The sequence below is a fragment of the Cygnus olor genome, chromosome 4 (assembly GCF_009769625.2).
Source record: "Cygnus olor isolate bCygOlo1 chromosome 4, bCygOlo1.pri.v2, whole genome shotgun sequence".
In the NCBI taxonomy this organism is placed as follows: Eukaryota; Metazoa; Chordata; class Aves; order Anseriformes; family Anatidae; genus Cygnus; species Cygnus olor.
The window spans coordinates 3,027,596-3,054,234 of NC_049172.1; the positions used below are offsets into that span (position 1 = coordinate 3,027,596).

At 38.1% G+C, this 26,639-nt stretch overlaps 1 protein-coding gene across 6 annotated transcripts; it reads right to left on the reverse strand.

Annotated features, from left to right (window-relative positions):
* On the reverse strand, window positions 1-26,609 carry LARP7 (La ribonucleoprotein 7, transcriptional regulator). Of its 6 annotated transcripts, XM_040554661.1 has the most exons (15): window positions 26,453-26,595; window positions 26,081-26,235; window positions 23,669-23,819; window positions 22,701-22,909; window positions 21,134-21,234; window positions 20,935-21,018; window positions 17,986-18,150; window positions 17,244-17,352; window positions 15,504-15,875; window positions 14,892-15,024; window positions 12,248-12,405; window positions 11,303-11,421; window positions 8,277-8,436; window positions 5,754-5,846; window positions 1-121 (listed from the first exon to the last, which is right to left on the reverse strand). In XM_040554661.1, the coding sequence occupies exons 4-15, from the start codon at window positions 22,906-22,908 to the stop codon at window positions 90-92; spliced, it is 1,734 nt and encodes a 577-aa protein (XP_040410595.1). In that variant the 5' UTR covers window position 22,909; window positions 23,669-23,819; window positions 26,081-26,235; window positions 26,453-26,595; the 3' UTR covers window positions 1-89. The 6 variants fall into 6 exon arrangements, with proteins under 6 accessions (XP_040410595.1, XP_040410593.1, XP_040410591.1 ...); XM_040554659.1 differs by lacking the exon at window positions 23,669-23,819 and having other exon boundaries at window positions 22,701-22,934; XM_040554657.1 differs by lacking the exon at window positions 23,669-23,819 and having other exon boundaries at window positions 26,453-26,594.
* Between the last annotated feature and the right edge of the window lie 30 nt (window positions 26,610-26,639).

The window sequence follows — 26,639 nt, forward strand, 5'->3', positions numbered from 1 at the left end:
AAACCCCCTGGTTCACTTTCAAGATTACAGTCAGTCTTGGTTAGTTATCTTCAGAGAAGCGAATATGCTTACTTGTCTGTTGAGTCTTTTCAAGTCTCATTCTTTCGGCTTTGGCAATCAGCTGCAAACAAGCATGAAAAACATTGACAAAAAGATTAGAAGAAAATTGTATCATCGATATTATTTTTGTCTCATAATCACAATTGTATTATTCCATGATTTACCAATTTTGTAAGAAAAAGATATTCTTTGAACAGATCAGCTAACCTTTACATCCAACAAAAAAAATAGTTAAAGCAGCCCTGATTTAACTTATTTCAGAAGGGCCTCAGAACCACCAAAAGAAAATAGCAGAGCATCCCTTCAGTTTCCAGAAAGTGCAGCATATTTTATCCCAGTCCCTCTTCCTTCCAACATGGTTGAAGAGAATAAAATTATGAACTCAGAAATCCCCAAATGCAGTCTTAAAGACCAAGTTCAAAAAAACCTACCCTTATATTGGATCATGCTATCACTGATGATGCAAAAAAAAAAAAAAAAAACCACCGCCAAGGTCACACCATTAAAAACGCCTTAGGACTGTTGTATCATTTTCTAAAGTGAGTTAGGCAAAGGTAAGAACACTGAAATCCAGATGGGGAGCATCCTTCACACTGGGCAAACAGCACAATACATATCGCAAGACTGCTGAGAATTGATTTTAAGAAATTGTGATATAGTTGGGAAGAACATTGGTGCTAGGAATCCCTAACTCCAATCCCTGTCCAACCAGGGATGTTAGTTTTTGGCTGCATTTCAGGTACATTTACTAAATTACTAGGGTACCTGGGATCACTTTGCTTTTTCCACATGGCCTGAAGCTGTAAGTGCTGAACTGTTGTATTGCTGTAACTGCCTGTCTCATCTTCATCTCACGTCACAACGTGACAAGCGTCACAAGCGACTGCAACTTGTAGCTTTGATCAGAGAAACTTTCACTCTTGGCAGTAATTCAAACTCCTTTCTGCTCAGGCGGCCTTTCTTGCTTGCTTTGCAGAAGACTGATGGCTTGGGCGCCTTCTGCACACCAAGTGATGTTCCACATCAGTCCGGAGGACTCTCGCAACATACGCTCTCCTCGCAACACATGCCTCTCCCTGGGATAGGGCATTTTTCCCAACCCCACAGATACCTCGATGATCCAAACCTCGACTTCACCACAGCTAAACCCGGAGTTTAGTACAGTGATAGTGAGCAATCTGGGATCTTTTAGGATATTGACATTTTACGGAAACAAACTCACTAGTAACTCCCTCACATGTTACTGACTGCAGGTAAAACAGTTCTCTTGCTTCTTTGCAAAAGCATGAAGTGACTGGAAAGAAAAAATTTTCAAAATAACACCATAATTTGATAGCAAATCCGACCAATTTATCTTTGGTTTGTTTCTCCTTTGCGCATTATCTTCAGAGTACACATATGAGGTCATAGTGCTGCGAAAGAAATACATGCCATTTCTTGGCAAATGAGAAAGGTAATTGTTCCTAACAAAGTATCAGAAATGCTTTTGTGGAATATAACTAACTTGCTAATTTTCAGCTTGTGTACTGTTGTCTTTAGGCTGGAAACAAAACGCAGTGACCATCTTTAAAAGCACGCTTGTTTTTCAAGCGCTCATACTAAAACATTCATTGATTTACCTACAGTACTGTACCAAAGTCGTAATACCCAAAAGCAAAGACACAAGCTTTGTTGCTGGGATGCCCAGTTGTGATTCCTTAAGCTCTTTAAATTGTTACATGAACAAGATGAAAAAAAAAAATACGTAAGGGACAAGACAGGCTTCCTTGTCTGGATAAGAGGCGAGAAAGCAGGGGACTCCTGTGAACCTAGACACATCAATAACGCCCCAGCATAAATCCACATTAACTTATCTGATGTAGACTACCAGAACATATTAGCTGGTTCTGAGGTCAAGGGGGGTTTGCTCGCAAGGCAGACCATTAAAGAGTTTCCTAGATTTGAAGAGTTACAAACATAAATCAAATCGTTTTATCTACATGACCGCAGTCACGGTTATATCCTGCAGACACTGCATCTTGTACACAGCATGGCAGTACACGGCACGCTGCCGCACTGATTACAGCAGTCAGGTATTACACTTTAAACTGATGTTGCATGGTTTTACACTGTTTGCTGTGCTGCAAGATATAATTACACTGCTACAGTTAGACACGCTCCTCCTTCACCTCCACAGCATTTAACTTGATTACAATCCCTAACATATTCTCAACAACATTAATACCTCAAGTTCTGGTTGATGACTTCTCCTTTCTCCATCACTCTCCAGAAATAAAATTGATTTAAATGTTTAACCAAAAGTTACTTTCATTCTCTGGTAATCAAAGAATGGATTCAGAGAAGTAAGTTCTAAAGAGAAATGAGGAGTAGAGTGGCTTACTAATTCAGCACGTGGCATGCACAATCACAAGCACTAAAACATAAGCCTAAAGATATGAACCACCCAATTCACATCAGTGGGTGTTCTTATACCAGTACTTCAGAGAAGGAGGTGCTGCAAAAAGGCCTCAATGATTCCCATTTTCAGCTACTCAGTCCAGGGTCAGCACCTTTTCTGATGGTTCCCACCTCCCTGGGACCACTATTCATATCCCAAACAGCAATCCAGCTCTTCCACAGACTTCAACTAAAGCAACATGACAGGGAACAGGACTTATGCGTGCTCTGGAGTGGGACCTCTGTTCTGTCCTGTTCTCCAACCTCCAGTGCCAGTGCACAGGCAGGGAACCAGCCAATCTTGCAAAGACACAGCCCCGAGGCCCAAGGCATAATCAGAAGAGAACAGTGTGGGCTGTGCCCAGGCATTCCCACTATCCCCCTTTCCCATTTATTCTGCAAATTATTCCTCCCTTCACAAACACCCAATTCTCACTTCCTCCCTAAGTGCCTTTCACTTCTACCATCACTCCCGCCCTCTGCAACTTCCTCCCTTCCTTTTGTGGAAAGGGGCATACCAAGTGTGAACTACATTCAGCAGCACCTTCCCCAGAAGAGAAGGAGCCAAGCTGAAGGCGTTCAGGCTCTCAGCCGTTTGCTTTGTGTACAGACAGCTTTTCAATCCATGGAGTTTAAGGCTGTAGACTGATTAATTGCTTTAGATCTGGTACTGTCCTAAAGAAGCAGTCCTGAAAAGAAGATTTTTAGTCTTTTATCACTTCAAGTTGCTTATCGTGTAGTTGAACAACTAGCTAAAGAGAATATGGATTTGCAAGGGCCAGGAGAGGAAAGGACAGAGATCACAATGAACAAACAGGCCTGGGGCAAAGAAAAGTTGCAAAAGAAGTTTTTGTCACACTACAGACTGACAATGAATACCTTTTAACCCCCTCCAGCAAGCCCCCAAAGGGTGGCTAAGTATCAACCACAAACTAGCAGGGCATGCCATAAGACCCACTGCAGGAAAACTAAGCAAGCCTCCATATTTTAACACCCATAGAAGAGAAGAATCTTAACTGCCTGAACTTACAGTCAAAGCATCTCTCAAATCGGTTTGTTATAATGTACTGCTTGTAATATGATGCAGTTTATATGACATTATTACAATAAATATTAGCACTGACATCTTGGCAGCAATATGACTTATATGAACATTTTTTTCAGCTTACATTTAAACACTAATTGAAATAGTTATCTGTAAGGTGTTATCTCCGATCCTAGTATATAATAGGAAAGCGCTCCTCTTCAAAAAGATCTTGTAAGGGATTTAGAAGAACATATTTTCATAAGGTAGATATGCTAATGGCATACTCATCTCTATGTAATTTTTTCTTCCTTTTATTGTGACCTTCAAAGGAGCGAACTTGGAAGTGCTTTGAAAAATGTTCAACATAAAAGATTAAAATTACTATTAATGAATAAAGAAATACCATGTTTTTCTGGTCTATTTCTGGAATAGAGGCTGTGGAAAAGTAAAGGAAGGGTTAAGAGCTCTTGACTACAGCTAGGCATTCTTTTCCTGATGTCTTGCTTAACAGACTTAGCATTTAAATAGCACTTGCTAAGCTTTGAAGTTAACACCTCCCAGTATTGTAAGGTGATGGGTAAGGGGGAGGAGCAGGAGTTTGCATCCTTGCTGCTGCTATTGTTAGGCAGAGCCGAGACAGTTTATATTTGCAAGCCTGGATGAGGCACATTACTGGCCACTTTACACTAGTTTGGTCAACAAATACCAATCTTCAAAAGATGAAGAACCAGAAACTTAAGAGCAGGGCACCTACAGTCTGAATTAAAGTCAAAGGAGCCACTGACAAAATATCTTTGCCTTAAATAATTACAGAGTTGATTTAAAAAAAATCTAAAAATGGCAGCACTCAGTTAAAGGCTCTAAAGCTTTATAGTTTTCACATTCATAAAGTCTGCTACTGCTTATATTAAGGAATAATGGCTAAGATCCAAAGGCATCATAATGCTTTTAGAAAATTAGACCACTAATTTTGGGAAATTCTTTACGCACAGCTGTTTTTAAAAGGACTAGATTCATGTATCTATGAGATCTCCGAAAACATTTAGACAACCAAGATAATACATGGAAAATATGCCCGTTTTTAAGTTTTTGACCTGTGTGTGTATATATATATTAAATATATAATATATATATATATTAATAGGTAAATGCAGTATTTCTTGTCAATTATATGGAATGACTAGGAGACTTGGTACTGTGTGCATGATTGGAGCATCTAGGAAACAGAAGTTGTCTACACGTTTAAAAGTCCTTGGAAAATAACTAAGGTCAGATGACTTTTAAGTTTTGCAAGCAACAGGATAAAGATTTAGGTTAAAGCCAACTCGGAAACCTTATCTGCAATGCATGTGTCAAGCAATCCTAGCAATAAAACGTTTGTGAAATACTGTTTGGCACCTCTCTGTTGGGTGAAAGGTCACAGCCTCTTAATCAAGAATCCTTCATGTCTGGAAACATCTTCTGGGGGCAGGAGCGGAGGTTGCTGCCTACAAGTTCATCGCAACACTCCCTCAACAGTGTGGCCTGACAGACACACCAAGGTCAAGGTTGGAAGAAAGTTTCAGATGAACACTGAGTAAAATCACGCTGCATTGCAACAGACAGGAAGAGCAGCAGTTTGGCACTTCGAGAGCAACCAGACTTGAGCTCCTTAGGTGCGCTCCAAGCTCATCAGATGTGACAGAGTCTTGGCTGGAAGCTGCTTGGCTATGGATGCTGGTAGCAGCATCTGGATTGGGACGTACAAGACACGCTGTTGCTTGCATAGACCCAGGACTGCACTAGGAACACACCACCATCCACCACAGCGCAGAACTTTACATTAAACAACACCATGTGAATTGCTGGGAGAAGAAAAATCCACTCTAAAGAAAAACATGCCCTTATTGCACTAGACAATTAACCTAGAGCAAATACAAGACTACTTTGCTTTATAATGAGCTCATCCAGAAGAGTTCTTAAAAGAAATCCAACTTGCAAATTAACTTCATTTCTTTAGTCGTGGTCTTAACTTTCACCACTTGTCTCCATAAAGACAAACTTTGCATTTGGCAGCTGGCCTAGGACAGCCAAATTCTGTTTTGTGGCTGTAAAACCCAGCTGCAAAGTGAGTAGGAAGTGATCTTCCTGGACTAAATACAAAGCCAAACATCAATATATTTCAGAAAAAGTAGTTGTTTTCCAAGCATGGCTGTGTAGTGAGGCAAAACCAAACAAACTTGTAAGTTACCTTCTCCAGTACCCCGCTTCTTTTCTCGAGGCTGGTTAAGCTTAGCTTGTCTGTCCACTAAAATCTTCTGCCAGTAACGTTGTTCATTATCACCTGGGAAATCAAGTTAACATCATAGAATGTGAATACAGCTGTTCAATACAAGTGGCATCACAGATGAAACACTGCATCCAAAGAATCTTTTCTAACTCAGGCAAACACATGACAGTACTTGTCAGGCCAAACCCCATCCTTTCAAGTACTTTTTCTGCTTATCTCAAAGATGGTTTTGAAACAGATAGCTAAGTAACAATGTAAGCTTCAAATATTTTTTCGCCATTGGTCTTCAGTTTCATAGTCCTAGAGAAATCATCCAGCCTTGTGATGCCTGACCCACACTATTCAGTGAACAAAGCAAAGAAAAACTGTCTAAAGAAACTTAAAGCCGACACTAAGGGCTGCGTTCTGTATGGACTGGACAGGACTTGAACCAAGGTACATGCACTTTATTAGCTTTAGAACCTGAATGCCAAGGTAGCTAAGTATCCCCAAGCAAGTATTTTTACAAGCTTAACAAAAAGAGCTGAAGAAATAAGCAAACAGGACTCTTATACATACAATTCGCAGTGAGGAGCTCAGTTTTAACTTTTACATTTCACCACGGCATTCAGCGGCCCTATAATTCACTGATAGATTTAATCTCTGACTGGTTTGGAACAACTAAACTGACCATCTAGAAAAAATTACTGTAAAAATGACAGATTATTTTGTTTCATCAGAACCACTGTAAGAAGCAAACTGTGGACTTCATGGTTAATTTAGGAATGAGAACATGAGTGAAAATAATTTTGCAGTTTTCATCAGTGGCTGTCCTGCAGTAAAAGAAGCAGTTTGCCACTGTTTCCTCTGGTCCAAAGTGTAACTATCACAGTCGGAATTTAGTGGTGTAATGTATAGTCTCATAGGAAATTTTCAGTTACAGGTAAGTCTCCAAGTCACCTTGGAAGATTCCAGCAAAAGTTATAGAAGTAATAATTCTGAGAAGCAATCTTACATATATTTACATTAACATATATGTTTAATACTTTGTCAGGTGAAAAACTAGAGGTGCTTAGTCAAGGTCGAATTCTAGAAAGAAAAATATTACTAGGAGAGCTTCTGTCTCCTGTGGTAGGGAGCATTAAAGATTCTTTCCTGATCGTTATTCACCATATTCACCTTTACACCACCTAGAAATGCTGAAATCCTCACTGTGAGTGACTTCTGCATTCCTCAAAAGCCTTTCCATTCTCATTTCAATGAACTAGTTTGAAAAAATTCTTAGAACTCTGAATAGAACAATCCTACAATGTAGTACTTACCTACTCCCAATCTACTACTGTGCTCTTTTATGTAAGGATGGAAAAAAAGACAAATACATAGCACACAGCTGTAAAATGCCATATTTCAAGTTTTCTGGGTATCTGGAACACAGAAAACTCTGGAGGACAAATCTAACTCAGAATGACATTAGTGGCATTCAGTAAGCCTAAAACTTCAATTAACTTTGATAGTATCATGAAGACTAATGCTTTCATTGCAGTTATTTCTTCTGTAATCCTTACTTGTCATTTACGTAGGTTTACATTCATGCATGCATGGACCTTGGCCCTGTGTGAGACGCTGTGCAGGCGTCTAGTAACATTTAAATACATGGACAAGAGAATCTCATCCAGATTTTTCTAGCGTGTCTGAAATTGAAATATACATATATACAGGAACACAGTAATCTAATTTGAGAAACCCCCCAACTCCCCACTCCTTCTCTTACCCTTCCCTTCAATGAAGATGTTTCTCTACACATTGAAAATAATTTCAATCTAATGCAAAATAAGAATTTAGAATGGCAGAGTAATTCCAGAAGTACAAAAAAAAGCTATAAACTTTAGGACAATGTTCCAGTAAAAATTTTAGCGTAAATGTAATTAAAAAAGCATTACTCTGGCATACATTATTCAATTTCCTGAAAAAAGAAAGATTAATTAGAAGGCAGGTGCTAAAGCCCCTTTCATCATATCAGTGCTGTGAGATTCCTGTCCCATTATTTCACACAGCACAAGTTTGGGATTTTCATGTTACTCTTCATTTAAAATTCTTTTGAGTCATCAGAATGTTAAAGTCCTAAGCTGAAATGTGAATTAAGTTCTATAGCCCACACCTCTAGAAGTGGAGAGAGAATCAAGCTCAAAAGAACAGAATTAAGTTAACAAAGACAAGCAATTTTGCTCTAAACAGTGCCTTAAAAACATTTATCATTTTATCAATTCCACTGCAGTCACAAATCACGAAGATTCATTGGAAAGAAATGTTCTATATAAAGAAAAAAGCAGTCCTTTCCATGGCTACAAAGATAATTAAATATATCCATAAAGGTACCATGTAACACTACCCAATACAACTCTTTTCACATAAAGTACGTAACTTAAGGGTTCTTAAAGTCGCAGTCATAAAATTTGCAAAAATACTTTAAAAATGTCTCCTGTACTACAACTAAAAAAATCTTACCAGTGAGAACTTCATATTTCCAGTTGTTTTTTATCTGTATTTCTTTGTGTGATTTCATGACAGTCTGTGCATCCTCAGGAGTATTAAACCGGACATGACACTCAGTGTCTCCCTCCAGCATGTCTACATAGGCGACATCAGCCAGCAGCGCCAAAGCATCCTGTCAAAGCATGAGAGAGAACACAGACTGTGAAGCAGATTTAAGAACAGAAGAGTACTTTGACCACTCTGTAGAACATCACTAATATTTTCTAAAAGGTCATGGAGTAGAAGGAAATAACCAATTTTTTAATGTAATGAACAAATCTCTTGTTAAATAATTCAGAAGTCAGTGATATCCTTCTTATGAAAATATATTGATTCAAAAATATGAGCCCACAACTTTAATGTATTTATTAATATCTCATCCTGCTCTCAACAACAATTTAAAGCAGTAATTCCTGCAATTTTGGGGGGAATAAGAAGAGTTTTGACTAACGGCACATGAGAAGTTATCCATTTGTTTCAATACTGTATCTGTACAGACTTTTCCTTGAAAGAATCTGTCAGTGTTACAGTACACAACTATCTTTGACACTCCAACAGAAAAACATCCAGCTTCTCTCTGTGCATGAAATCTATACAGGCAAACTCATTCATGGCAGAGAAACTGGGAAATTAGTATAGTAAATCAGCCCTTCCTATCTTTATGAAGTGACCTCTGTCTGGAAATTTTCACTATCAGCTGAAGGAGGAAGAGACACACATGCTCTTTCAGATGAAGTACTTCACTTGTAATACCTGCTGTTAGGGAAATTAACTAAGACCACACATTCCTAGTCAATTTTGTTCACAGCAGGCAGCTCAAGATGCTCCTATTCAGGAATTACACACTTTTAACCCTCTACTACCAAGCACAACCTTAAAATAAAACAAAATTAAGTGCCAATATTGTTGAGATCATTTGAGAACCAACCAAAACTACTTTTAACTCTTAATTCTGATATCCCAAAGTCATACGTAAACAGAAAGTTACAAAGAAATACATGATTCACTGTAATTGGCAAGTGTTGGGATCTCTGAGAAACGCCTTAACAGCAAAATATGGAAGCAGTGAAGCAAAACCACCAAATAGAACTACAACTACTCTGAGAAGACCCTTCCTGTATGTGTGAAGTAACGTATGCCTGCTGTACAAGAAATACAGATCGACTCTGGAAGTTTATGAAGAAAAGACCTAGATGCATTGCTTGGTGGCAGCACTGGCCCAGGAGGATAGGCAAACATGTTTTTATTGAAGAGTAATGCATTTGATAAAAGCAAATAGTATGGCCAGAAAAAGTCCCAGAAGCATCAAGTACAATTTGTAGCTTCCACAGACAATGCAAAAAAGCGTTGTTGCATTGGAAAGGAGTTGTTGCTTTTTCCAACTACAGTTGTATTCTGCAATTATGTTTGTGACTAAAAACCTTGCCTTATTTGTTGGGTAACCTCCCACAAAATATTTTGCCTATCCTTCTTGTTTTAGAAACCAAAACATAATGATTAATAACAGCAAAGGCCACCCCAGTCTTATTTTGTCCCCCCTTTACTTTCACAAATGATTAGTTTTCCTTGAAACGCTTCCCTTAAACTAAATCAAAAGAGAAACTTGATTTATATTATCTGCAAATATGAGACTTGAAGTTTGTTTTCAGCTACTGTGGGAACAGTAAACTTTCCCCCTGATCGCAGTACGTTATGCTGCGACACAGACACCACGCAGGAAGATAGATACTGCAGTCAAACTGAGCTGTCCTTCAAACATCCCAGTGACAACCACCACATTTTCTCAGTGCCTCCAGAACTCAGACACTGACTGTCTTTGAACATCAAGACAGATAAGACTGATGAAGCTGAAACCGTACGTATCAGTTTGTTTTCAGCCAAAGACAACTGTTTCTCATCTTGCTTAGGTTTATGCACACACTAAACTTCACGCACTTGGAAGCGGCCAGTGACTTCAAATGAAATATTCAGTTAAAAATATAGGTAGTTTGATAAGTCACCTCAGAACTTGGGTTTAGAACCACTGTTGTCCTCAACAGTCTGCATATTTATTCTAAAGAAGGGTAAAAGCTGTTCAAACTCTTTCCAGTTGTTACTCATCCAAAATTGCAGTTTCAGAAAAAGGTCCTGTGTCACAGTCATGCAAAAATCAGAATCCAAAAAAAAAAAAAAAAAAACTCTGCTGTTATTTCCTTTGGAAACCTTTTGATATTTCCATCTCAGAAGGACACAACTTTAAACTGCTATTTTCGTTAAAATAAAATACTCTATTTAACAAATATAACTTTCAAGTCAAATCCTAAACAATGGCAATTATCTTTAAAACTTTTTTTTTTACTTGAGGGAAACAGAGCACTTGCCATAGGGTGGGTGGGGGGATGAATTACTGGACCAACTGTACTGCTGTCATTCTGACTGAATTGAGTTTTTGCAATTGTGAACTATTTACTGAAATAGACAACTGTTTTCTCGTGCAGAGTGCATTTTCTTGCTCCTAAATTTCTGTTAATAGTAAACCAAACCAATTTACTACCACAGATTCCTTAATTTGAATTACACCAAAATTACTGGCACAATCATGCATAGAAAATGCTGCAGCCACTTGGACTTCACGCTTCCTTTTCTAAAATATAAGACTTGTCTTAGCAGTGATTTACTTTTAACAATATAAAACTAACCACTTTTTTCACACTGAAAATGCAAAGACAGAGCAACAAGGGCTGGAGGTGGAGGCGACAAATTCTCATCCTCTAGAGCACTATTTATTTTGGCCATTATTTTCAAACTTGACATTGCTTGAAGCAGTCCAAAGGCTACATTTTGCTGTTGTAAAATCTTCCATTAACAGGTAGTAGAGAAGAATCTGTACACAGCTACTGACCAAACAACAGCAACAAAAAATCAGTAAGACTTGTTTAAATGGTATTCCATATTCAAACATTTTGGGGGCACTGTAAGAGGAAAGGCTAACAGCTACCCTGAGGTTACAAAGGCATTACCTTGATCTGCTTCCTGCCCGGCAGGGGCTCTGTGCTAATGATCTTCACAATTACACCACTCACAAACTGGGGCCCCATTGTGTTAGCCTTGACAGGAGGGGCAGAATCTTCACTGGTGGCTGATCAATTTGAAAAGAAGGGAAAAAAGAAATTTTACATTTATCAGTTTGACAAACTAAAGATGCCACGAAAGTATATAAGCAATCTGACATACACAAGAAACGAAGCAAAGGGCATTAAATATTGCTACTGCAGATAATTTTTTAAAATTAAATCTTGGATCCAGACTGTTCACAAAAGTCACTATGTCTAAGACAAAAAATTTGTACACACCACGTCCTTCCTTTAAAGGGTATTTTATATTCAAATCAATTGCAGTTAATACTTGAATCCTGAATTCTAGAGTGATTTCAAATAAGTGACATGTCAACGCTTGTCTGCTATCAAAGTTAGTGAACAGAAATGCAGCAGATCCAAAGAATTCAATTTTGTTTCAGAAAAATATACAAGTTGAACCAATAACATATAATTATAAAATTACTTCTAACTATAAACCTGACAAAACCCAATTAGAAGCCAAGTTTGAATGCCTTTGAGTAATAGTTGTGTAAATATGCGAAGGGATGGCAAAGCCTAAGGAAATCAGGCCCAAGTTACATCATGAAGAAGCCAATTCTTGATTTACTTCTCCAAGGCGTTTATAGTTACAATTACCTAAAAAGATCCTAAGTTTAAGTGCTACAGAAATATTTTTTAATCATTTCCGTATTATTCAGCCCTAAACCAATCTACATGAGGGAAGCTTGGTTTTAGTAGCATTTGGCATTCAAAGTCATCAGTATTATAGAAAATAAAACTATTTTTCAGTGTTTCTGGAGGACCAGTGCCCGTATTTGTGTACTAGAATCATAAAGAAAACAACAAAAACATCATAAACAGGGTTACATTTGACATTTTTTGACTGAGGCTTTTTCTGTGTACAACCATCCGTTTCCATCTCTCCCACAGGCTCAGGTTTGATTTGAGACATTGTTTTCTTTAAGGAGGCCATACTGGCTTTTTGAAGAGCCAAATATTCTTGTTTCAAATCCATCCATTCGGTCCTGTAAATGGAAATAGCATGTCAGTTGTCAACAAGAAAATAATGTTTAGAAACTCACTGACAGCTTAAGAACAAGCCATTTACAAATAGCTTAAGCTGAACCTAGCAAGCAGCGAAGATGCTTCTTAACTATTAGAAATGTCCTTGCACTTTACTCATCTTCAGCCTTGTGAGTATCTGCAGTTTTAATTTTGCTTTAGCTTTTAATATTTCAAGCAAGTTGTCAAAAAAAACAACCTCTCATTTGTAGAGTGACTCTCAAAGTTGTTAAAGATATTCATAAAACATCTAGAACAGCTTGGTAAACTGTATTCTACTAGAACTACAGAGAGCACTGGCACTAAATTCAAGCTAAATTCAGAGTTAATTCAGAGACAGTGAACTCTGAATTCACTGAATTCATTCAGTGAACCCGCTCCTGTGTTACTATATTAGGAATTCGTCATTTATTTTCTAGAAAAATCATTGATCGAAAATCAACAACTGGTTAAACTCACCAAAAACCTACTGAGATAAGAACATTCCTTACTATTCAAATGCACTTTGGTTAAAAAATACCACCACATGGAAGCAATTTATATATTTACATACATTTAACATGGAGATGTTTCTGCAAACAGCTCGAGCTTTGCTCTATAGAAACACAATGCCTGTAGTGCCACTGTGAGAACGACTCATTGTTACCCTAATCTGTACTATCAAACAAGCTGATAGAGGATTTTTAAAGAGGAGGATATCTTGTGGTAATGGTTTTAGCTGTTAACATTGACAACTGTATACTTCAAAAAAAAAAGCATCCAGACTCACCCAGGATCATACATTCTCAACAGAGCAAAGACATTAAAATAACAAAAGACCCACCTAATGATTCTCTGAGATAAAAAGGCAACACCATTCCACAGCAAGGTATGGTATAAATACAAGCTCAAGGAGGTACTTGTTAGCTGGATTCGAAGGAAGAGGAGATCAGGGGAATGAGCCAGGCAAGTATTTAAAATGCTCAACCTCTTCTGAAACCTTCCCCCCCGCTTCGCTATACTTTGCTAAATTTTAAAACTCTTTTCTCTGTATTTGATGCAGTATTCTCAGGAACCTGGTGGAAGAGAAGAATAATCTTTGCTTTTTTTTTTTTTGTGGACCCCTTTTACTTTAACATGGAGGTGCTTTCTGTGATTTAAAAAAAGTAAGTGCTTCCATGTTTTAGTAGAGGTGAATCCTGTTCTCAATTCTGAAATGCCATCCATGCCATGCTTTTTTCTTGTCAAGACTTTTTCACTTGAGTTGCTGACTTGCCGAAGAAGAGAAAACTAATAAGATTTTTTTTGAACTTTTTTTTTTCCCTGAATAAGACAGTTTTATGGTCTGTATGTTCAGAAAAAAATTTAAAAAGGACTACTACCCTCGCTTTAACATGGAGGTACCTGCTGCCTAAAAAAGTAAGTGCTTCCATGTTTCAGTGGTGGTGGATCCTAATGTCTGAAAAATCTTTGAAGAAAACACCTTTAAGGGAAGAAATTTAGATCCACCATAGTGGTTGCACAATTTACTGCTTCTATTGTTGCTGGCTTTGTCTAGTTACTCTTTTACAGAACGAAAAATAGTCTCTCCACGTAAGGATCCCCGCAACTTAAATGTGGATGTACTTGCTTTGTTCCTTAAAAGTAAGTGCTTCCATGTTTTAGTGATGGTGAATCCTTTTTGTCAACTGAAAACTGAAACTGACAGGAAACGTATTGGAAGTCTGAAGAAAAATTCATCAACTGACTGCATGTAACATCCCTTTGATTTCTGTGTGGAGATAGGAGTTCGTGTTGGTTAATTAATGTTAATACTTATTGTGTTCTTGTATCCTGTTTATTACATATTTGCACTTCACATGGCCTCCTGGTACAGGCAAGACGGCAAGGACCCCCTCTACTTTAACATGGAGGTACTTGCTGGATGCTTGAAAAAGTAAGTGCTTCCATGTTTTAGTTGTGGTGACTCCTTAAAGCCCAACCTGAATCCTGTTCACCTACTAACTACTGATATAATTAACCTCGGGAAAATGAATAGTGAACCTTAGACTTTTAACTTTGTATCTTTTCAACTACAGGCTAATACTGTTGCTAATATGCAACTCTGTGGTAAAAAAATTGGAATTGCACTTTAGCAATGGTGATGGACTGTCAGACATACAAACAAAAACACATCAAAAGGTTTTGTCATATCCTGTACCTGTTAACATTCAATAAAGTATATACAAAATTACTAATTTTTTCTGTGAAATCAGTGGTTTCAAATAAAGCATTGCACATTAAGTCCACTTTTTTTACACGCCATGACATCAAACGCAGGCAGAGACGCCCTCAGTTAATAGTATGAAATTAGAAATATGTTCAACAAAATGAAACGGCACTAGTGCGGTTACTTTCCTTCCTCCTTCCCCCCCTCCCCCATTAGCCAAAGTACTAAGTAACCATGTGCTGTTGTCATGTCACAACCTACTTTGACAGTACTCTGAGTGGAATGACTTCTTCACCCATCTTGTGTCTTTCTTTGTGTTTTTTCTTATGTTTCCTTTTAGATTTTGAAAGGGATGTGTCTTTTTTATCACCATCCTTATCTTCTGCAGTGACTTCTGAAATAAAAATCCCCAAAAGAGAAAATTATTATCGAGTTCAGACTGCAACCAACAGTCGTTCATTCTCAGCAACTGCACTTTTAAAGCATTTTTTCTTTTGGACTTGATTTTCAATGAGAAAAGCATTTCACAAAATCAGTCAGTGTACTACTTCTATCTACTTTACAAGCTTTACAAACTATCTGACCTCTAATCTAGATTATTTTTACTGTCACCATTTGCCTAGGCCAACTATTTAATCTACTTATGTCCTTGAATGATTCATTACCAGGTTTAAATTTAACTGTCTAATCCAAGTAATAAACTAGTCTCCTATTCACTAACATTTTTGTATTACACTTCTTGCTTGGCAACCTCTTTTCTCACTTGTTTTCCTCATTAGCTTAATTGAGGCTACCACATTTATCCAATTTTCCCCAGATCACACATCAGGTGTAACCGATGAAAAAACTTATAAAGGCATGCAGCAAACTTACCATTGGAATCTTTTGGAGCTTCTGTTTCTTGTTTTATAGGATGAACTTGAACCTTCTGAACAGTCTTCTTGACTTTTGCAATTGGTGTCTCAGCATCTCCAGAGCTACTTCTTTTTCTCTTTCCTGGCCTGCTTTCCACAGGTACCTCTGTGCTTTCTGCTCTGTCCCATTTCCTTTTCTCTCTCTTTGAGGGCTGCCTGTGAACCTCAGTACCCCCCATTTCTGAACACTCTGATGAAGTCCTATGTCTTTTTGACTTGGGCACTTGTTCTGTTGTAGTGTTCATGTTTGATTCCTTTGTCTCTACAGCTGCCTGTGTATTGCTCTCTTTCTTAATTTTGGATTTCTTTTTTTTCTTCTTTTTCTTCTCTTCTGTATAAAAGAGATACAGCATTTAAAACTGCCAATCATTAAAAACTGGATGAGATTAACTGACCAAGTAAAGAGTCTTATCACTGGTCACGATAATCTGGCATGTCAAATAATTTGCAATACATTGTCCCAGAAGTTCCTCCTGGCCATTTTAAGCAGAGAAAAAAAAATTGTGATAGTCTCACAAGTGTAAAAAGATCCCTGTGTCACATGGACAATTTGGCTACAGGTTTCCTCAATGAGTTAGATGTTAATGCCATCCCTTATTTGCAACTGAAATACATAAACATTAACATTGAAAAAAAAAATACATGCCTCCTTCCAGATCTCACTGATTTGTTTTGTCAACAAAAGGAGATACTCAGCCCTATGAACCTATAGCTATCTGTGTACTAAAATTGTCATAGGCAGGATGCAGTATGAAACAGTAGGGAACATCTTAAGGAGGTTTAGAAAGCATGTTTTTTTTTCTTTGATACTTTTGGTCCTAACAGCCCTAATAGTTTCCAGTGTAACAAAGAATGACTCATCATTACACTTAAGAAAAACACAGAAAGTTATCTTAAGTCTAGGAAATTGTATTATCCCATCAGAAATGAGGAAAAATGCTTCAATGAATCAAGTTACAACATGACTGTGTGATACAGCTTCACAAATTAGAGCAGCTATTATTCACTGCAAATAACGCTCAACTGTGAATTCAGGATTCTTTTCTTTGTAACATCCTGCAGGTTTTGGCAAGCAACTACAGATCACATAAAGTGGAATTTTAGTAATAAAAAGTAATATATATAAATATCTATATCTAGCTATAAAAAGTTCATTCTGCCAGGGTTGCTCAAATAACCAGAGTTCTGAAGAGGAAAATTGCTTCAGCGAAGAGTGAAAAATACCACAATGTTTGCTCTTAGGTCAGAAAACCACAAGATCACCTAAGCAGCACTAACATTTAAGTATAACCTTACTTTTATGCCTGTGTCTTACTTTTCCATACTAAACGTTTCTAAAACAATCTGTCAAACTTGTCTTTTGCTAGTCCTACGTGCTTCGGTACTGATTAATTGTATAGTCTGAAAGCTGTTCTGCCAGCATAATAATAATTAATGATGGTAGCTGGCAAGAGAGGAAAAAATAAAGTTCGTTCCTTATCAAGCAGCAAAACAAGGCAAAAAAAACCTACTACATTTCAAGCTTACAATTTCATTTTAAGCCTACATTGGCCAACAAAGCAAGCAGTAACATGCATTTTTATTTCAATAAGGTTACATTTGAGATTAGACATAGTAACAGCCGTACGTTCCAGATTCTCCCTTCAAAAGGTGAGGCACAAAACAGTTTGTTTCTTGATCCCACTAACTTACCACTTACCTACAACACTGCTGTTACTTGTATTCAGTGCAGGAACCGGCTTATTTTTTACTGTTTTGGGGAAAATACCAGGTTTCCGTGGTGCTTCTTCTGGTGGATTATTCAAAAACTTAAAGATAAAATTAAAATCCACAATTCATTACTAAAAAGAATCCCCATCCAAGTTAAAACCAGCAGAGTGATATTCATGATATTCATTCAAGAAAGATGTAGTCCTCTGTGACTCTGGAGATTTTTATTTAATTTAATTTTTTTTTTTTTAGTACTAGAATATACAAGCAAGTACAGAGCTTGCATCATCAGCGTGACATATCTGTGTCTCCATTACTGTTATGATAATGAAACTTACATGTTTTTAAACTTTCAAATCACTCATTTTAAGACAGCAAACTTGGTACAACTATACTTGCCTGAAGAAATTTAATAAGCCATTTTACTGTTACAGAGATTTCTAATTCTGTAAAAGATGCTGACGGTACCCAACCAAATTAGATGTCGTTGTCCCCCTTCCCTGATTCAAATAGATCTCCAAGTAATTAATAGAATCACACTAAGATTCGTGGAATTGATTGATATTCTGAGGGCAGGAGACAGAGACATAACTCCTGCTAGCTTTGCTTTTTTAATCATGATATTTTAGGATTTTCTGTATTCAAGACTCAGTAGGTGAACTAGTAAAGAGTACATCCATACCACTGACAAACAGGAAGAACATTACCAGACTAGGGACACTGCTACTTACCTCAATAGCTTTCTCTGCTTGCTCTTTTGTTTCAAATTCAACAAAAGCAAATCCCTTTGGATCACCAGTAGATTTATACCTTGGTATACTGACGTAAACTACATTGCCACACTTCCCAAACACCCGCTCAATCCAACTGTGATTAACATTTTTGGGAAGCAGCTCCTACAGAAAGAAAAAGAAACCTTGTTTTCTCAGTACTGTATTACCATTGCATCAGACGGCTTACTACATCTTCTAATTATAATTCTCAAAACAAATTTAAGTTTGATGTAACAACATTGAAAAATTTTTGCTTTATTTCACTAAGTATTGTTGTCAAGAGGTCATAGTACTCATGTAGTAAAGACAATGATCTGAAAATGCATCTCTAATCTGTCACCTAACTATAGCAAGTACGATTTGCATGAAGTTACATGTTTATCTCGTTCCTGTGACAGATACCAAGGCCTCACCTGCAACAGGATCTTTGCAACATGAGGTATTTTTGTAAATTTTAAATCTTAAGCATAATTCTGCATTGTCTCAAACTAACCATTGTAGACCACAAGGATTTTTATTTTTATTTTTTAAAGTTGTTAGAAATCCAGATATCACAGAAATAGTTCTTGTAGGTCAAGAAGAGACACTACACAAACTGATTAATGCTGGTAACTGACATTTTAAAGCTTAGTGGTTACCACTTACAGCCTAGTTTATCAGTTGCTGTGAAAGTTAAAACTTTTAGCCAGCTTCTTGGATGACAAAACTGTCTTACTTATTTTTCCTATAAATTCCTTAACATAACAACACATTTTAGCAGCTTGCAGACATCACGGCTCAGTTCCTAACCATTTCCCTTTATCTATTAAAGAGAAATCCAAATCCCATCATATCAATTTCTAAAGAGACCCTGCTGAACATGATTTAAAAATTGAACACTCTCAAATTTAAGCCTAGACAAAAACAGTCAGCAATACTTCATTTTTTTCATGGCGAGTTACTGCACTAAAAGTTCTTCCCCTTAAGAAAATGTTATATTCAAGCAGAAAACTATTTTTGCATGAACTCTGCTTGCCTGAGAAAAACATTTCATTATGTTTTTGGTATAATGTTGAAAAGCCAGTCAGTCACTTGAAACTTTAAAAATACTATTACTTTGGTATTGTGCTCATCCCACAGCATGTTGTTAACATATGTCAAAAATAAAGAAAGTCACAAGCCATAAGATTACTTTAGAGAAATTTAATGAAAACTCCTTCTAAATTAAAACAAAATTGTTGAATACAAAGTAATGAAACCACTAGTCCTTCAAGAAGCACTGCTCCCCCTTCTGGCTGCATACGAAAGGGAGACATTGCACCATGAAGGGCAGGTATCTCACACACTGGTCTTTAAAAAATGAAACAAACAAGAAATCTACACCCACCCCCCCCCATTTCGGTAGTAACAGGAGGATATTTTGGTCTTACAGAAAAATTTAAAACTAAAAAACCCTGCTAACTATGTAGTTAGGCAATATAGCTCATTGCATTTGGAATATCTTTTCTGAAAATTATATAATCAAACTATTAGAGAAGTTCTAAGGTGATTGCAGGAACTGCTTAGGAGAATACCATGACTGGCATATTGTGCTTAAAACAACTAACAACCTTTCCTGGGCTTTTGTTACAGAATTCAATGATCAGAGTAATCCAGCTTCTATTTATCTGGATGGGCTGGCATTTTAGGCATGATTATTACACATCTTCATCACAGAAAGCTTGGTGCCTGCTTGAAATTACTAACTGCAGGAAGATTCAGCAGCTAACTGCTACAGGCATATAACTAAGTTGACATCAGCCACAAACAGATCTCTTTAGAGACAAAGGGAATTCCATACTGGCTTCAATTCTATTAAAAAAATGCATAGAACTTTTAAATAAGTGACAGTTCAACCATCAGACCTCGTTCCATGCTACCATTTAAGCAGCTCAACAATATGGTAAGTCATTCCACTCTGACATCTGCAATATGTTGAGATGCAGTGTTTTTGTAGCAGTGCAAGCTATTTTCATTTGTTAGTGAATAATTTCAGTACCAAGACAGCTACAGGATATTGTGCTATCAGGAGTATTTTTTTTTAAAAAAAGCCCCCTAAACATAAGACTAGCTCATTTAGGTACATTCTGCCATTAACAAAAATAGATGTTAGTGGGACAAAAACAGCGGCACAGAGGCACCCGAAGTAACATATTTTATAAACAGATTTTACTGTATGAGGTATGCCTGAATATCTTCCAAACTCAGTTTCTGTTGTTTGATAACAAGTTGTTATTCTAAAATTTGACTACATTAATGTATTTCATGAATTTTTCTTGGTACCAGTGTCGCTCCCCTGGTGGCATCAACGAGAAAAGCACAGTGAAAGCAGTAACAGATAATGAAAGTGCACCATTTTCTCACTACGACACAAAATACCTCTTTGCTCAGCATTTTAAATCATTTAAGATGGTACAAGAAGTCAGCATACCATACTAATCCTATTCTTTCCCTACCATGGTCACTGCCAGTGCTCACCTACCTAAAACAAAACGTTTTACTGCATTGTATTAACCCTAATCTTCGGGCCTCTTCATTACAAGTTCAGTACATCTATAATGCATCTCTCCTCTCCCCATTTTTTGGAAGAGGAAAAAAAAATCTATTAGAATTTATATGATGTTTCCTGTACTAAATCCATCATCTTCGCAGAGAAAACCCACCTTCTAAACCTGATAAAATCACATGGCTGCTTTATGTTGTACTTGTGATTCTTAATACTGCAAGTGATACTATGTAATCAGATCATCAGAGCTCATAACAAACGTACATGTTGCGTTTTGCACTCGAAAATAATTTGCAGTAAGAACATGATTTTAAAGGAGTTTCTACAGTTAGAAATAAAGTGCTCTGTCATGCACAAGGCACATACAACAGGTACAACCTTACCACATAGACTGTACGACTATCCACATCCTTTGGTTGCTCACCCAGTGGCTGTCGTCTTCTAATCCTAGTTCCTTCTAAATCCAACTAGAAGTTAACAAGAAACAAGTATTTTCTGTAAGAATACTGACCACTTCAATTCCACTGTCATTAGTGCTCCAATTGCAGCAAGTAGAAAGGAGTAGAAACATGAGACACTCACCTCTACAACAGATGAACTTTTAACTGCTCGAGCTATCAATTTTCCATCAGTAGTTAATTTTTTCATTTTGTTGAAAGATACAAGAAGTGATATGTCAACATCTAAGGAGGAAAAAAAGTGCAAGTGATGAAATCAATGCAATCTAGAAAGCACTACTTGTGTGTCCCGATCAGACAGACATTAAGACTCAGCTAGTATTTTCGTGAAAAGAATGCGTGAGTCGTAACTCACCACACTGCATGCTGACAAGGATTTACAGAAAGTTTTTACCATCAAAATTAAAGGTCCAAGTAATCATATATACATATAGGTGCTAACATATCAAAGGAATTTTGTTCTTCTCTTTTACCTCCCCACTGATAATTATAGTCTTTGAAAAGAAAGAAAAAACCCTTTCTAATGTGGTTTTACAATACAAAAACAATTTACATTGAAAACGTGCTTCTCCTTCAAGTACTTAAGTGTTTAACCCAACATCCCCAACACAAAAGAGCCCCTGCTTTTACTGCAGTTGTGATGAGTCATGCTGCAAAAACCTGGACAGAAAATTAAGCAATATTAGTCTTAGTTAAAGTTCAAGACACTCAAACTCTAATACCTCTAGAAAATGTAAAGATAGTTTAAAAAAAAATATGCGTGTGCAGGGAAACAGACCTAAAGTTCAATACCATTGGAGACTGTAACAAGCAGTTAGAAGACTAGACTTATCACATAAGGCAGCTGAGCTTATGATTTACACTTGAAATAAATACACAGTTCTTAAGACACTTGTGGAACCTACAAAATATAAACACAAATATATATTTTTATGGAAAAAGATAATGTCTTTTTACAGACATACTGCATGTGATGTAATCCATCTTGTGTAACACACTTACTAGAACAATTATAGATGGTATTAACCACACATTTACTACACTTAAAGCAAAAGCATGCTAGTCATTGCAGCTAACGCGTAAATTAATTTACTCTTCAGAAAGCGCCAAGTAGTTTCACTACCAAAATCAATTTCCTACTCTGCAGTCAAATTAGCCATGCCAAAAATTGCCTATGGGAAAGAGACCTGTCATGGCCCTACATGCAAATGCACAATTTCTCACATAACAAACGTGTGCATTAAAGAAGAAAAAGGTATCTACACCAAACTGCAAAACCATGTGACGTTTTCATTTCTGCATTCACCTACCCCACAAATCAAGTAGTATGCCTCTACAGAAAATAATTATCCTTGTTTGTTTACTTATTCTTGTAGTTACACAAAGCTACAAAAAAAAAAAAAAGAAAAATCAGGTGTCCCAAACAGTCACTGCTACAGTGGCAGATGCCTCTAATTTACTTCTAGAGCTGGTTGTAAAGGAAAGGAAAAGATAAACAATAAATCCAGTTTCTACAAAGTAGTACTAAGCTCTGTCTCCTGAGTTGCTAACCCTGCTGCTGACTTCCAGTGTGCAACTGCTGTCTTCCCCAGCAGAAGACATGCACCTAATAAAATGGTAACATCACCAGCAATAAAGGGAAGAAAGCTAAAACCCATCTGTCTACTGAAATGTAATCAATGTAAACTTACATCCATCTCTGGACTTTTCTATTTGTTCCCGAAGAAATCTATCTTTGTGGAGATTAACATCGCCAAACCAGAAATCCACTTGTTTTGCTATATCTGCAAGCACCTGTTTAACCCTTGACCTCTTCTTTTTCTCCCTCTCTTTCTTCTGTTCAGTGCTTTCCTCTTCCATGGCTTTGTCTCTTGCAGCTTCAGTCTCCATTCCTGTCATCCTGTCAGTTGAGAGTTAAATATAACCTTTGAGAAAAACCACAGTATTCTTACAGCAAGGAGTAAACGCTGCCCCTTTCATGCAGTAATTTTGAAATGTTTTACCATACATTAACGAGGCTAACTTTGTGCATCCCCTGTAAGGCTCTGCCATTCGTTAGTTGTGGTGTACAAAAATACAAAGCATGGAGAAGATGAGAAACATTAGGTCACACAACAACTGTGTGCAGACTAAGCTGAAACTCGCATCTTATGGCTCCTTGCACTGCCCTTAGCCACAGCAACTCACTGCAGGCAGATCGGTACCAAACTGCAGGCTTTTCTTTTAAAATTTGTAGTATTGTGTTAATCCAAAACTTCCCACAAACGGTTTGCCCTCCTCATTAGATTTCTAAAGGCAGTTTTTGACTTTCCGTAGCCGTCATGTCATTTACAGTTTCAACTGCTTTCATGCTTTATCAGACAAGCAGTGCTATTAATATTCCAAACATATTTAAGCGAATTATTTGAAGTACTTGCAGAGGTCAGGAAGTGTCCTTCAGTCAGACAAATTCCAGGTTACCAAAGACATAAGCTACTTGTGCTAAAGGGAGTTTACAAAATCCATCTAAAAGCAGTCAGTTTTCCTCCCAAGAAATGCATTTTCTTAGATTTGAATAAAAACAAATAATTTGATCTTCTCCACTTCCCAGATGTCCCAGTACAAACCCTTAGAAAGCCTGCATAAAAAACCCCACAAAGCACTACAATTCAGAAGTTACCCTTTTATGCAGAAAGCAGAGCAGGAACAAAAGTTAGGTTATACAGACGACTTGTGAACAGGCTAGCCAAGAAGGACAATGCTCAGCGGGCATCTCATAAAGCCAGTGTCTGCAAACAGGTTATGTTAACACACAGATGCTGAAGAGCTCGCTGCAAAAAATTATGGTAAGACCAAAATGAGAAGCACGTATTCATCTTTACAAATAAACACCATGTCAAAATATATTTATAGAGGTGGTATTCACAGAAGCTTTAGTAAGTCTTTTTTTTAAATAACCCTTACTAAGTTACATTAAAAATGTGAACCGCTTTCTTGCAGGGCCTCGGCAATTGACAAAAAGCAGTAATTAAAAATCATTAAAAATTTTCCAATCCTGCCTTTGAATATGTTCTAACACATTCCTACTACATTTCTTGCGTGAGAAATCTAAAATCAGAGTGTCGCTTTTTAGAGGCCATTAATTACCACCCTTCTTCCAGTCCGGATGTCACTCAGTACGTGCTACAATTAAAGAGGTGTCTTTCCTTTCCTTGGTTAGGGCTCTTTCACCAATAGCCACTGACATTAATGGCAAGTCACATTCTGCCAGAAATGCAGATTCAGGCCCCTAAAGATAGGCACTAACTAGTGGGAAGTAACTTGAATTTACAGCTTTACTTTGGAAAATATCAAAACTTTTAAATGGATCAATTCATCTTTTTTTGCTCATATTTCCATTCACCGTAGGTACTCACTCCCTGAAAATTGCTGGTCACTAGAGTAGTTTTATTCAAGCCAAACAAAGCAATACTGGCAAAAACACGCTTTTGAGAATGAAATTAACACAAAAATTCAAGTAATTAATATGGCAATCATCATACGAAAGACCTTCCAGCTCTCTGGCAATGAAACCTAAGGAAGTACAAGTGCAGCCCTCAGAGAGGAAGCCCACCTCTACAACAGGATGACGAAAATGGAAATGGTCCTCAAATTATTGTGCAAATCAGGCTGCCTCGGCCGGAGATCAGTTTCTCTCACTGCTGGGAGCTGAGCACTCAAGGTAATGAAAGATCAACAATTACCTTGAAAAGATAAACCAGGTAAAACTCCCAATTGAAGGCGTTCAAGCTGCTCTCAAGCCCTTTCTCAAGCCCTTCCGCATGATCTTTATAGGAATTCTCCACACAACAATACAGCACTTAACTGAGGGCTATAGTGAGCTACACCATTAGAAGTAAAGCTTAGTTACAGGGTACTTTCTTTACTTGCACAGTATTACTTGACCACACCAACATATAGCATGGCTTATATACAGAAAAACTTTATTTTATGAAGCTTTCTGAAGTGTTTCGTTTGAGTCGCTCATCCTTTGGACTTCTTTCTCAGACGAAAGGTTCCCGTTCAAGCTTAAAGGAAAGATAAACAGCTGCAAGCTGTATTCTGTTTTTTTGTTTTGTTTTGTTCCTCCTCCACCCCCATTCCCACTTTGTGCTACTCCTTTAGGAATGAAACTTTGAGAAAATGACTTTGGAGAGAGCTTGGAGCCAGAGCAAATGTCAGCTATGAATCTATAATTAGAATCTGTACACAACCGTACAGTCAGTAGTGAAATAATCACACCTGAGAGGTCACGGAGGTTCAAATTCAGCATATGAGAAAATACTGTCTATAGGTAAGCATATCAGCAACTCACGGCACTTGCTTTTTTTGTTCGTATTCTTTTCATTGTCAATTAATCTCGCAGCTCTCAACTCAGCAATGAAAGCTGCAATCCCAAGGCATATGACAGTCTGCATTTCTGTTGCTTTGCCAGCCTCACGACTGCAAGCACTATTCCCGTAAACCATGTAACTCGGATGAAAGCAAAAACCAAGGTCCAGGCTTCAGTCTGTTAAGAACTTAACACCTGTCACCTCTTCATTTTCCTCAAATGAAATAAAGCCTCAGTGTCTTTGTGTGCAAAGTGCAAGAGGTAAAAGAAGGGACAATTAGTTAGGGGGAGGAAGAGAGCCAGTAAAACAAGGATGATATAAATTAGAAGCCTATAATGACCTGCTTATACACTTTAGAAGGTAAATATTAATCATAGTGGTGCTAATCTGTACAGAGCCCAGTTCCAAACTTAACTCCTACTGATCTTACAAAGACGCCTAGAAAAACATAACCAATCTAACTGTCATCTAGAGGGTGGAAGGAATACAGCTCCAGCTGTACAATACCCAATTCCTTTCTATCAGGCACTGATGCGAACACTTGCTTACTTTGGGTGTTTTAGGTATCAAGACGGGAAAAGGAGGAATTGTTCAAAATGCTTTTTATAGTGTGAATATGTTCCCTAGTAGTAAGCGGCAACACTTCCTCTCTGTACACTGTGAAAGGAAAACAAACGTTCAGCAAGTAACTACGTTCAGAGGTGCAGTCTGCAACTCACCTTGGGTGTTGGCACTAATATTCACTGCAGCCGTTTAAATTCACTGCTCTGTAACCTCACTCTATGCAAAGTGACCGAAGGACAAGAGTTACTGCGTGAAGACCTCCACAATTAGCTTCCTAACCTGACGAGAGAGTCTCCTGCTTTTCAACCAGCTGAAGGAAGGAAATCAACACATCGCTTTAAAGTTTGAGGTATTTAAGGGCAGTCACCAAGCACTGGGTGCCCAACGGCCGCCCCCAAGGGAGCCCAACGACCGGCACGCGGCAGGCTCTGCGCATGCGCGCGGCGGCAACAGCAGCAGCTGCAGCGCCCCCTGCCTGCGCCCCCGCTCCCCAGCCCAACGGCCGCCCCCCGTCGCGCGCCACTGACCTGCCCGCCGCGCGACGTCAGCGCGGGGGGCAACGGGCCGCGCCGCGCGCGCGCCTCCGGCCACCGCCGCCACCAACCGCCGCCGGCCCTCCCTGCCCCGGCGCTGACGGGAGCCCCGCGCGCATGCGCCGTGAGGGAGCGGCCGCGCCTGGCTGGGCGCGCACGTGATTTCCTCCCGGCGGGCGGG